Here is a 12,467-nt window from a genome sequence, read left to right as displayed (position 1 = left end):
GCATCAGGGACTCTTCTGAAATATGGTTGCCATGGCAACGGCGGCCATCTTGAGAAAAACAACTTTTCGTGAAGGTCTCAAGGTTCAAAACTAACTAAACATTTATATGGACCGTATAATTATTGATCCTTCCTGTAGGTTTTCTTATTCCAATAAAGTTAAAATTAATGCCAAATTTACTGGTATTTCACCATACACAACTTTAAAAATTAAAAAAAAAAAAATAGCCAGCTTATTATATGAATGAAAATATTTTCCCTTATGTACCCTAACTTAGGTACACACAAATAAATAAAAAAAGCTTATTAATTAAGACGTGTTTTTTTTTCCTTTTTCCACAGAGTCCACCCCCTTAATGAGAAAATAATTAATCTTAAAAAACACCAACTAGAGATCAGACAACTAAGTCCTGAGCAAAGCTGGAGCTTGATACGGACATTGACGGTGTAGGCGTTGAGAGAGACAGCCATCTACAGAAATCCTGAACTTAGCCATAAGACTCTAGTGAGAGAAGTGGCTTAATGTATGCCAGATTACTACGGTTACGTCATGTAGGAAAGAGGGCCTTGGGGTGGGGGTAGACATCTGGAATCGTGCACGAGAACCGAACTCGCGACATTGTTTAACAAGCGCGCGTGCTACCACTAGACCACACTGCCTACCGCGTGTTCTTTTTCAAGGTTCAAGACGCTAAGGTCAAGTGGAAGAATAGGACAGTTAGCACGAGGAAGCTTAAGGTAAAGCCGTCATTGAGTTAACCCAGCTCTAGTGGGTACCCGGCATAAATCGATATTAAGAGAGTTGTGATAGATAGCGTCTAAATATAGAAGAATACAATAATGTGGTCACAGATGCTCTGCTTTATCTACCACAAAGGCGTGTATGGGAATGCTGATCAAAGATTGGATATAATTTACATTTAAGAAAAGTCCCATAAAGTACAACTCGATTAGCCCCTATAAGTGAAACACAAATATGCTGAATAACATTCTTTTACATTTATCTCCAAGATGACTTGTTTAATATATACTCCTCAATCAGGTGTGTGGGTGGTGGTGGGGGTTGTGTGTGTGTGTGTGTGTGTGTGTGCATGGGTATTTGTCCTGTGCGGGGGGGGGGGGGACGTCCAGTTTTTATGTCTTATTGTTAATGCCCCGAGTTTATATGTTCACGTAGATTTTTGATCGAACATTCTTAACCTTTGCGATTGATACAAGCAATTCAATGCTTGAAGGAGGGTGGGGTGGGATGGAAGGAGGGTGAGATGAAGGGTACGGCTAACCGAAAAGGAGGAAGCTATATACAACAAGACATAAGCAACTACAAATCGCACATTTCTCCGTTTTCCCCATCACTTCTTTCTTCGGTTTAGCCGCAGTGCACCCCATGGGTTTGTGGTCAGCAAATCTCGGACTTGTCTCGTGGTGTCTCTCACCATAGGCGGCGTGTGGCTCATCTTTTCACGGTGTCAACCTGGGGGATTAGAGGGAATAGGATATCAAATGGTGGCTCCATAGACAAAATGTCAAGTGTTGGCTCATCTTTTTACGGTGTTAGCCTGTGGGATTAAAGGGAATATGATATCAAATGTTGGCTCCAGACAAAATATCAAATGGTGGCTCCAGACAAATTATCAAATGGTGGCTCATCTTTTCACGGTGTTAGCTGGGGATTAAAGGGAATATGATATCAAATGTTGGCTCCAGACAAAATATCAAATGGTGGCTCATCTTTTCACGGGTGTCAACCTGGGGGATTAGAGGGAATATGATATCAAATGGTGGCTCCAGACAATATATCAAATGGTGGCTCATCTTTTCACGGTGTCAACCTGGGGGATTAGAGGGAATAGGATATCAAATGTTGGCTCCAGACAAATTTTCAACTGTTGGCTCATCTTTTTACGGTGTTAGCCTGGGGGATTAGAGGGAATATGATATCAAATGCTGGCTCCATAGACAAAATGTCAAGTGTTGGCTCATCTTTTTACGGTGTTAGCCTGTGGGATTAAAGGGAATATGATATCAAATGTTGGCTCCAGACAAAATATCAAATGGTGGCTCATCTTTTTACGGTGACAGCCTGGGGGATTAAAGGGAATATAATATCAAATGTTGGCTCCAGACAAATTATCAAATGGTGGCTCATCTTTTCACGGTGTTAGCTGGGGATTAAAGGGAATATGATATCAAATGTTGGCTCCAGACAAAATACCAAATGTTGGCTCCAGGCAATATATCAAATGTTGGCTCATCTTTTTACGGTGACAGCCTGGGGGATAAAGGGAATATGATATCAAATGTTGGCTCATCTTCTCATGGTCCATCAAGAGACATAACATCAACTCTACTTCATCTACCTGAACGACTTGTTTTAAACTTTGGTACTTTTGTTTTCCTCGTTTGGTTAGTACTGCATCCACTGATGAGCTTGGGTTAGGTTAGAGGTAAGTTAGGGTTATTTATTGGGACGATGTTAAAAGTTTATTTACAGATAAACAAGCTTAATTTTTAGAGATAAGTTAGGGTTATTTATTGGGACGATGTTAAAAGTTTATTTACGGATAAACAAGCTTAATTTTTAGAGATAAGTTAGGGTTATTTATTGGGACGATGTTAAAAGTTTATTTACGGATAAACAAGCTTAATTTTTAGAGATAAGTTAGGGTTATTTATTGGGACGATGTTAAAAGTTTATTTACGGATAAACAAGCTTAATTTTTAGAGATAAGTTAAGGTCATTTATTGGGACGATGTTAAAAGTTTATTTACGGATAAACAAGCTTAATTTTTAGAGATAAGTTAGGGTTATTTATTGGGACGATGTTAAAAGTTTATTTACGGATAAACAAGCTTAATTTTTAGAGATAAGTTAGGGTTATTTATTGGGACGATGTTAAGAGTTTATTTACGGATAAACAAGCTTAATTTTTAGAGATAAGTTAGGGTTATTTATTGGGACGATGTTAAGAGTTTATTTACGGATAAACAAGCTTAATTTTTAGAGATAAGTTAGGGTTATTTATTGGGACGATGTTAAAAGTTTATTTACGGATAAACAAGCTTAATTTTTAGAGATAAGTTAGGGTTATTTATTGGGACGATGTTAAAAGTTTATTTACGGATAAACAAGCTTAATTTTTAGAGATAAGTTAGGGTTATTTATTGGGACGATGTTAAAAGTTTATTTACGGATAAACAAGCTTAATTTTTTAGAGATAAGTTAGGGTTATTTATTGGGACGATGTTAAGAGTTTATTTACTGATAAACAAGCTTAAAATTAGCTTAACTACGGCCTTACCAGCAATAATATAAGGACCTATGTATATTAGTTTACAAAACAAGGAGAATTAAATATAACGTGTAAAGTTCCCCTTCCAAACCTGATGGTCTATGGGACACATGAAGTAGAGTTCACTTGTTTCTATGAACTCTGCATATGCAGTGATAATGTGGTCAGCACTATGTCCAGCTGTCTTTACTTTACATAACGTGAGTTAGATACCCATTAGAGCTGGGTGGACTCAGCGACGGTCTTCTGACTTCAAACCAGATTCGAACCCGAGACTTACGGGTTAGCAGTCTAGCTCTATACCTCTAGACCATTCCATCAAATATAACGTAAGTACAACGTAAATAAAACGCAGTGAAAAAAAAAGTAAAGAAGATTTTTATGGATTTTCTCAATAATAACGAACCTGCAGTTTTATTGATTTACCTAATCCCTAATAGCTTTCAACAGACAGGAACTTACAAAGTAAATGGGTGAAGTCTTATCCGTCATAAATGTTGTAAAGATCAGCTGGCTACGAGGACGAAATCAAAGAAGAAAAACCCGCATGTGATATTCCATGACACATTATAATAATGTACAAGTCACATCTGTCGGTGTGTTCCTGTAGTTAGAAAAAAGTATAGAATATTTAGTATACTGTTTTGGATAAAAGGTGCAGTATTAAAAAAGAAAAATAATGGAAAAAAGTAATACTGATTTACTGATGGTGTGTAGGTCGACCGCACCCTAGGGTAACGTGTAGGATTAGTGAACGTTTAGGGATTAGGTTAAACGTCTCATTTACTGTAAGGTCAGAGGCGTAGCGACCCTTCCGGCGCCCGGGGACAAACTTTCGATTTGCAACTCCCCCTCAAGATTTCGATTTCTCAAACTTTCGATTTACACCCCCCCCAAGATTTTGATTTGCACCCCCCTCAAACTTTTGATTTGCACCCCCCCCCCCCTCAACCTTTCAATTTTTTTTCCAACCCATTTTGGCGCCCCCTAAGGTCGGCGCCCGGGGACATATGTCCCCCCGCCCCCCCACCCCCCCCCCCCCCTCGCTACGCCTCTGTGTAAGGTTTAATGTTTGAGATAGTTTAGAGTTAGGTATTAGGATAACCATAGTTGTTAATTTCAAAACTTGAATACATTGTTTATTATAATAGATTCTGATAGACGTAAAAATGCTTGTTTCAAACAACGCCACTTTGACTCTTAAGCTTAGGGTTAATCCTAGGCTTGAGATTAGGGTTAGAGAGAGGGCTAAGTTTAGAGATTTAGAAGGATCGTAATCGGTCATATGAATACGCGGGTATAGCGAATAAAGATAAATGCGTAACTAAACTAATAAACACATAAATAAACTAATAACAATAATAACATGTTTTATACATCATTTTTAAAAAAAAAGAGAAATTAATATTTTAACGAGAATAAACAAATGAACATATTGCATCTGAGATATAACTTAAGAAAGTAAAGAGTAAAGCAGTACAGTAATACCCAGAAGCTAGACGATGTTGTCAAGACTCTTGGTGCCTACAAAACTATTTACAGTAGTTCAAAATGTTGATGGAAACAAAGATTACTTCAATTGAAGAGTCATCCGGTTACTCTCAAAAACACGCACGAAATTTTTTCAGGTTTTCTACACGAAACTAATATAGTGTTTGTAAAAATCAATATAGCGGGAATGAAACCTTACAAATAAATGTTGATGGGGTAGAAGCAGAAGCCGCCTGTACGGCTTTTTGTTAGGGAATTATTTATGGCAAGAATCTGGATATATTTAAAAACCACGTTTAAAAAAAATTATGTTAACGAACTTGACGATTTAGTTGCAAGAAACTATAAAACTGGCAATTTCATATTTCAAGTAGAAATACCTCTGAAGTGCCATGAACAGCTATCGTGAAATGTAAAATGGTTTATCTGTTTATTAGCCTATATAAATACATGTCAGAGGCGTAGCGATGGGGGGGGGGGGGGGGGCGAGGGGGTACATATGTCCCCGGGCGCCGACCTTAGGGGGCGCCTAAATGGGTTGTAAAAACAAATTAAACTGTCATTTTAGCTGCATGTTTGCATTATAAATAGTTTGAGGGGGGGGGGGGGTGCAAATCGAAAGTTTGAGGGGGGTGGTGCAAATTGAGAATTTGCTCCCGAGGGGGCGCCAAATTGAAATTATTGTCCCCGGGCGCCGGGAATGGTCGCTACGCCTCTGATACATGTAGATCTATACAATATCAGCACGTTGTACGGTTTCAGTTCATAGTGATTAAAAAAATTGTTCAATGTAAATAATATTTTTTTTATAGAACTGGCTGGCTTTTTCGTGCAACATAGTAGGGATTGTCATTTGTCAGTGGTTTCCCCTGGGGGTGGGGAGCAGTTCGAATTTTAAAGCGGGTTATTAAAAATGTGACACTTCCAAAGTTTAATATCAAATACTTAGGATCCGCTGGTCTGATACCATCAGCAACACAAACCAATGGGAAAAGACAGGCCTGCTGATGAAGAAATCAGGAAAGGAAAAACAGGGGTTGGATAGGTCACACAAAGCGCAGCTTGCCAACCAATAATTTTATAATCACCAGGAAGGCATTAAGGTGGAACACATAAGGAGAGCCAAGAAGAGGTGGGTCGGTCAAGAAACAAATAGCGACGGGATCTTGAAACGAAAAACAGTAGAGATGGGTTACACCTGGAGGCATGTAGAGAGGATGGCACTGGACAGAGGACTCTGGAGATCTTTGGTGGGCGACCCATACCCCAGCAGGACAGAGGACTGGAGATCTTTGGTGGGCGACCCATACCCCAGCAGGACAGAGGACTGGAGATCTTTGGTTGGCGGCCCATACCCCAGCAGGACAGAGGGCTCTGGAGATCTTTGGTGGGCGACCCATACCCCCAGCAGGACAGAGGACTGGAGATCTTTGGTGGGCGACCCATACCCCAGCAGGACAGAGGACTCTGGAGATCTTGGTTGGCGGCCCATACCCCAGCAGGACAGAGGACTCTGGAGATCTTTGGTTGGTGACCCATACCCCAGCAGGACAGAGGACTGGAGATCTTTGGTTGGCGGCCCATACCCCAGCAGGACAGAGGACTCTGGATATCTTTGGTTGGCGGCCCATACCCCAGCAGGACAGAGGACTCTGGATATCTTTGGTTGGCGGCCCATACCCCAGCAGGACAGAGGACTGGAGATCTTTAGTTGGCGGCTCATACCCAGCAGGACAGAGGACTCTGGAGATCTTTAGTTGGCGGCTCATACCCCAGCAGGACAGAGGACTCTGGAGATCTTTGGTTGGCGGCCCATACCCAGCAGGACAGAGGACTCTGGAGATCTTTGGTTGGCGGCCCATACCCCAGCAGGACAGAGGACTCTCTGGAGATCTTTGGTTGGGCGGCCCATACCCCAGCAGGACAGAGGACTCTGGAGATCTTTGGTTGGCGGCCCATACCCCAGCAGGACAGAGGACTCTGGAGATCTTTGGTTGGCGGCCCATACCCCAGCAGGACAGAGGACTCTGGAGATCTTTGGTTGGCGGCCCATACCCCAGCAGGACAGAGGGACTCTGGAGATCTTTGGTTGGCGGCCCATACCCCAGCAGGACAGAGGACTCTGGAGATCTTTGGTTGGCGGCCCATACCCCAGCAGGACAGAGGACTCTGGAGATCTTTGGTTGGCGGCCCATACCCCAGCAGGACAGAGGACTCTGGAGATCTTTGGTTGGCGGCCCATACCCCAGCAGGACAGAGGGACTGGAGATCTTTGGTTGGCGGCCCATACCCCAGCAGGACAGAGGACTCTGGAGATGTTTGGTTGGCGGCCAATACCCCAGCAGGACAGAGGACTCTGGAGATCTTTGGTTGGCGGCCCGTACCCCCAGCAGGACAGAGGACTCTGGAGATCTTTGGTTGGCGGCCCATACCCCAGCAGAAGAAATGACTCTGGAGATCTTTGGTTGGCGGCCAATACCCCAGCAGAAGAAATGACTCTGGAGATCTTTGGTTGGCGGCCCATACCCCCAGCAGAAGAAATGACTCTGGAGATCTTTGGTTGGCGGCCCATACCCCAGCAGAAGAAATGACTCTGGAGATCTTTGGTTGGCGGCCCATACCCCAGCAGGACAAATGACTGGAGATCTTTGGTTGGCGGCCCATACCCCAGCAGGACAGAGAACTCTGGAGATATATGGTTGGTTGGCGGACCTTACACCAGGAAAGGTGAAGGGCAGTGAATGATGAATGAATGAGAGATTCCCACAAACTAAAACCAGCCTATACCACTACAGGGTCGGCCGTAACTAAAGTTAAGGAGGGGAATAAGTACCACACAACAACTCACTAAACCTGGCTTCTTGTTTGACCATTAAAGCCACCATGAAGCCACCATAAAACCATCATAAAACCACCATAAACCCTCCATAAACCCACCATAAAGCCACCATAAACCCGCCATAAAGCCACCATAACGCCACCAAAAAGCCATTATAAAACCACCATAAACCACCACAAAAACCACCAAATATTCACCATAAAGCCACCATAAAGCCACCATAAACCCACCACAAAGCCACCATAACGCCACCATAAAGCCAACCAACAGCTCACCATTTAACAGCGTGTAAAACTTTGTACAGCAGACGACAGGATTGCGTGTCAGACGCCGTCCCTGTACCGGACACCGTCCGTGCCAGCTGTCATCCATCAACAATTAATTAGCGAACGTCATTAGCGGGCAGCCGTATTTTGTTGCAGGCGCGCACCTGACAGAGTGCAATACAGGTTAATGGCTAGAGGGGGGGGGGGGCGGCTTTGGTGTTGGGCGAGGGGAGAGAATTATGTCACGATAAAGACAAGGGAGGTCACTGTCACAGAAAACAGTGGATCTGAAATTAGTGGTGGTGTGTGGGTGTGTGTGGGGGTGTGGGGGGGGGGGGGGTGGAGAGGGGAGTGGGGGTTATTTGGCACCGGTGACTGGTGAGATGTGCGACCACCAACTTAAAACTGACGAACACGGCATCCACCATCGATCATCCAACCTCGAGGTTTTTTAAGATATCTTAATAACAAAATGGCTTAATCACTTTTAGACCTACAATTATGCCCCCCCCCCCATCCTCCACCTCTCCTACTGTGAAAGTGGGGATCGCCCCCCCCCCCCCCCCCATTAAAATAACAAAACTGCTCATTAGTATCGAGCAAACAATTAAGATACCTAATTGAAGTCATCATTAATTAGTTTTTTTTTTTTCTAAAGTCATTCATGAAAGACGTAACTTTTTTTAATAAAACGATTTTTAGCCCCCCCCCCCCCACCCCTTCTCCACATTGTCTAACATCGTCACAAAAAGTCACAATCCCTCAACTGAATATGACATCACACGGCTTACCCCGCCCCCCCCCCCCTTCAAAATTGCATTTAAAAAAAAAAACAATAATAAAAAACATTGATTTCTTTCCGCAGTCGGTAATGTGTTTATTGATTTAAATTTTAATTACAGTTTAACAAAAAAAAAGTCTTTTAATCCGCAAAATAACGGCTCAGTTAAAAACTCAATACCTAACTTTTAAAAATGCTTTTTAAAAAAACTTTTTAAAAGTATGTAATCACAATTTCTTACCCTCACTCTCCCCTCGTCACAGATCGTCACAAAAGTCCGACCCACACTCCCACCGTTTATGGACGGTAATATATTTTATTCCCATACGCTTGACTTATGAACAAAGTTAAGTCCCCTTACTCGTAAATAAACAGAGTAATTTCCCCTTACAAAAATCCTACTGGAGTCAATGCCCTTAGCGTTCCATTATTTAGTGATGCTGATCTAGATATAGACCGAGGGACGGCGCCGACCGGAAATTTCCGTCAGTTAGAATCTAGAAGATAGACATGACATATCTGGATAAACACCCCAAGTGCCGTTATACTTGAGGGGGGACGGGACGTGAGGGGGGAGGGTTGGGGTGGCAGACTTAATGAAGATTTAAAGATGACAATACAGCAAGGCTGATCTTGTCTCAATCGCGCTGTATCTACATGATATAAATAATGTTTTGTTTGTTTTATATACACAAGATTAAATAAGATGATATACGGTCAGTGGTTGGAATAAGCCAGATTCAATAGCCAGAAGTCGATCTTTGTCAGAATAATAAGAATTGGGGGGGGGGGGGGGGGGGGGGGGGAAAGGGAGGGGAGGGAAACTGGGGGAAACTGGTTAAAGTATATATTTTCTTAAGTTATCATGTTCACAAACATACAGACAGATAGACACACAGACAAGGTATTTATATAGAAATTATCGGTATCATCATCTTTTCCCGTTTGTGTCCAAGACACATGGGGCAGATAAAATAGAGCTAATCTGTTTCAATAACCTCGGCATACAGGGGATGGTGTTGTCTACACGTTGTCCAGCTGTCGTTGCTTTCCCTAACGTGAGTAAGGTACAGTGAGCTCAGTGGTGTTCTACATACTCGAGCCCGGGATTCGAACTCGAGACTTTCGGGTTAGCAGTCGTAGGCTCTACCGACTGACCACGTCGTCCTTAGCTGTGTAAATGTTAAGCAAATGTTAGACTTTGTTAGTTTTTAGGGTTGGTTGATCACCGGTAGGTGTCTTATGGGTGTTTCAGGTAGGTCAGAGGCATAGCGACCTTTCCCGGCGCCCGGGGACAAACTTTCAATTTGGCGCCCCCCTCGGGAACAACCTTTCAGTTTTCAATTTGCACCCCCCTCAAACTTTCAATTTGCACCCCCTCCCTCAAACTTTCAATGTGCACCCCCCTCAAACTTTCAATTAGCACCCCCTCAAACTTTCAATTTGCACATTTTACATACTAATCAACAGCCCATGTATTGCTGTGTTTAAAAAGAACACACCAAATAACCTCTACCCTACGCGTAACTAGAAAGTAAACTCTCGAACAAAAGAACTCCATTAAATGCTGGACATTGTAATATCCCTTTGCTCAAAGCTGAACTCGCATACAAATTGCCATGACGAGTAGGAATTAACTGACTGAAACAGCATTCTGTGTGTTTTCAGTGCATTTAAATCTCCGATTGCAAATCTATTCTTAAATTTTGCGACTGCTGAAATTTCAAAACAGCAGTTGTAATTTTATGTGGATTAGTAAAAAAACCATGTTTGTTAGCTATCTAAACCTATGCGGATACGGGTCTTAAAGACATGTCTAAGGGATTAGCTTGGATATTTTAAAACAATTTGACGTGGTGGTAATCCGGATTTACAGGTGAAGCAGCGGTGTAGTGGGACGGCGTGGTCGGGGATTAGAACGTGCGACAGCTAATCCGAAAGTCTCGAATTCGTCTCCCGAGGTTGATTCTGTAGGACGTCCTTGAGCGCACCCAGCTCTTATGGGTACCTGGCTATATTATGGAAAAAAGCTGAGTACAGTGTTGACTACACTATTCCTCCATATGCCGAGGTCAGATAAACAGGTGAGCTCTACTTCATCTGCGCCAAAAAACAACCGCCAGGTTCGAAAAAGGTAACTTTACTTGCTCGTGACGTAATTGATGTTCTCGAACACTACACAATTCTCATTTTGTTAAAAATCAACAAAATCTCGGAAGTGAAGGGGGACCATTTTACTGAACCTCCAGACACGCACCAAAGTCTATCATAGAAAGGTCGGCAGCTGAGCTGAAATCTCAACCTCATAAAAAGTCTAAGAAATCTAATATCTGAGAACATGAGACGGTGCTGTTTAAGGATTAAGAAAACTTCAATATCAGAAGTTTGATGATGCTACGCTGTTGGCATTATGTACCAGTGCACTGTGAATTAATGTCAACAGAATGGTGCCAGAATAGAAGCCGGACAAAGAACCAGAAAACACGTTACCAAATGACCACTTGAATCTGTGGTAGTGGTTGCTCTCTTGATACGCTTCTGGTTTTCATTCATTCAACACTTTCTATTAATAAATTTAACACGAGTTATTACCCATGCATTGAACGCATTCTAAACTTTATTTAGCGAGAGTTATGACTAATTCGTTAAAAAATCTCTTTTCATAAGTTATCAACAATGTTCCCTCTAAGCTACAAGATACAAGATACACACTAGCTTTTCCTACTTAGTAGAAACGTTGGTTACCAAGGATTGCGAATGTGGCCCATATACTACTATGTAGAAAACCGAAAGAAATTCCAATTAACAATAAATACCACAAGATGGATGAGTACCACACTTCTCCCATATACTCCGTTTTCACGAGAGCTAAAATAAGCAGAATACAACCAAATTCCAATCATGATAAATGAACTGTTGAGAAAATGCAAAAAAAAAAAAAAAATAAATAAATAAAGAAAAAAAAAGATATAAGCTGTTTGTTCAAACGAGCCAATCAATATTTGATAGCATAGCGTGGACATCAAATTAATCAGCTCCAATTAGCTGCCCAGTGAGGCGAAAGTAGGTCATCAAATAAAAGAGCCGTACAGCAGAGAAAAACGATGAAAAAAAACAGTGGGTGGGTCTAAGGAAGAGAGAGATGAATTCGAAAAGGAATTAAGAAAAATGAGATTTTTTGACGCTGGTAGTTGAGAAGTCTTACTTGGATACGACTGATAGCCCGAGTTCGGATCCCGGGCACGTCCCGGAGTTCACCCAGCTCTAATGAGTACCTGACTCACGTTAAGGAACGTGAAGGCGGTTGGGCATAGTGCTGACCACACTACCCCTTCATATGCGTAGGTAACTGAAACAGATGAATTCTACTTCACCTGCCACAGGTTACAAAATTAAATACAGCGAATGTTCAAAACAGTAAATAAAAACGTCAAAAGAAACGTAAAAATAAAAGTAAAAATACCGATAGACATGAAGCACATTGGAGTTCTAAGCATGCAATCGTCTTTTTTCCAGAAAATTTTACATTATTTTTCTATTTTTTGGTCTGGATTTCATCATGGTTAAAAACGTAATTATGAGCTTGTTAAAAAATATAATTCCATACCAGCAGATAAAATATTCCAATGGAAGAATTAAAAGCAAATTATTCCATTTTTTAAGGTCACGGAAACGTTGAATACGTCTTTTTAAAATATCCAATAAAATAGTTTCCAATATAATCTTACAGCAGACAGCTTTGACAGCTAAACAAACAGCGTTGACAGCCAAGCAAACAGCTTAGACAGATCAGACAGC

The 12,467-nt window shown here is 41.9% G+C and overlaps 1 protein-coding gene across 1 annotated transcript in view; it reads right to left on the bottom strand.

The window, feature by feature from the left end:
• The window catches only part of LOC131948121 (serine/threonine-protein phosphatase with EF-hands 2), a 30,069-nt gene extending 25,220 nt beyond the window's left edge, over window positions 1–4,849 (bottom strand). Inside the window, exons 1-3 of the mRNA XM_059309638.1 lie at window positions 4,781–4,849; window positions 3,755–3,896; window positions 1,334–1,473 (exon numbers count right to left, since the gene is read on the bottom strand). Coding sequence (XP_059165621.1) covers window positions 1,334–1,388 — 55 coding nt within the window. The 5' untranslated portion in view covers window positions 1,389–1,473; window positions 3,755–3,896; window positions 4,781–4,849. The remainder of the gene's footprint in view (window positions 1–1,333; window positions 1,474–3,754; window positions 3,897–4,780) is intronic.
• Window positions 4,850–12,467: the final 7,618 nt, after the last annotated feature.

Source organism: Physella acuta, unplaced genomic scaffold (genome assembly GCF_028476545.2).
Source record: "Physella acuta isolate Inbredline_101_S28 unplaced genomic scaffold, ASM2847654v3 ptg000624l, whole genome shotgun sequence".
NCBI classification, from domain to species: domain Eukaryota; kingdom Metazoa; phylum Mollusca; class Gastropoda; family Physidae; genus Physella; species Physella acuta.
The sequence above is the reverse complement of the archived record's forward strand: the minus strand, read 5'-3'. Positions and strand labels throughout refer to the sequence as shown.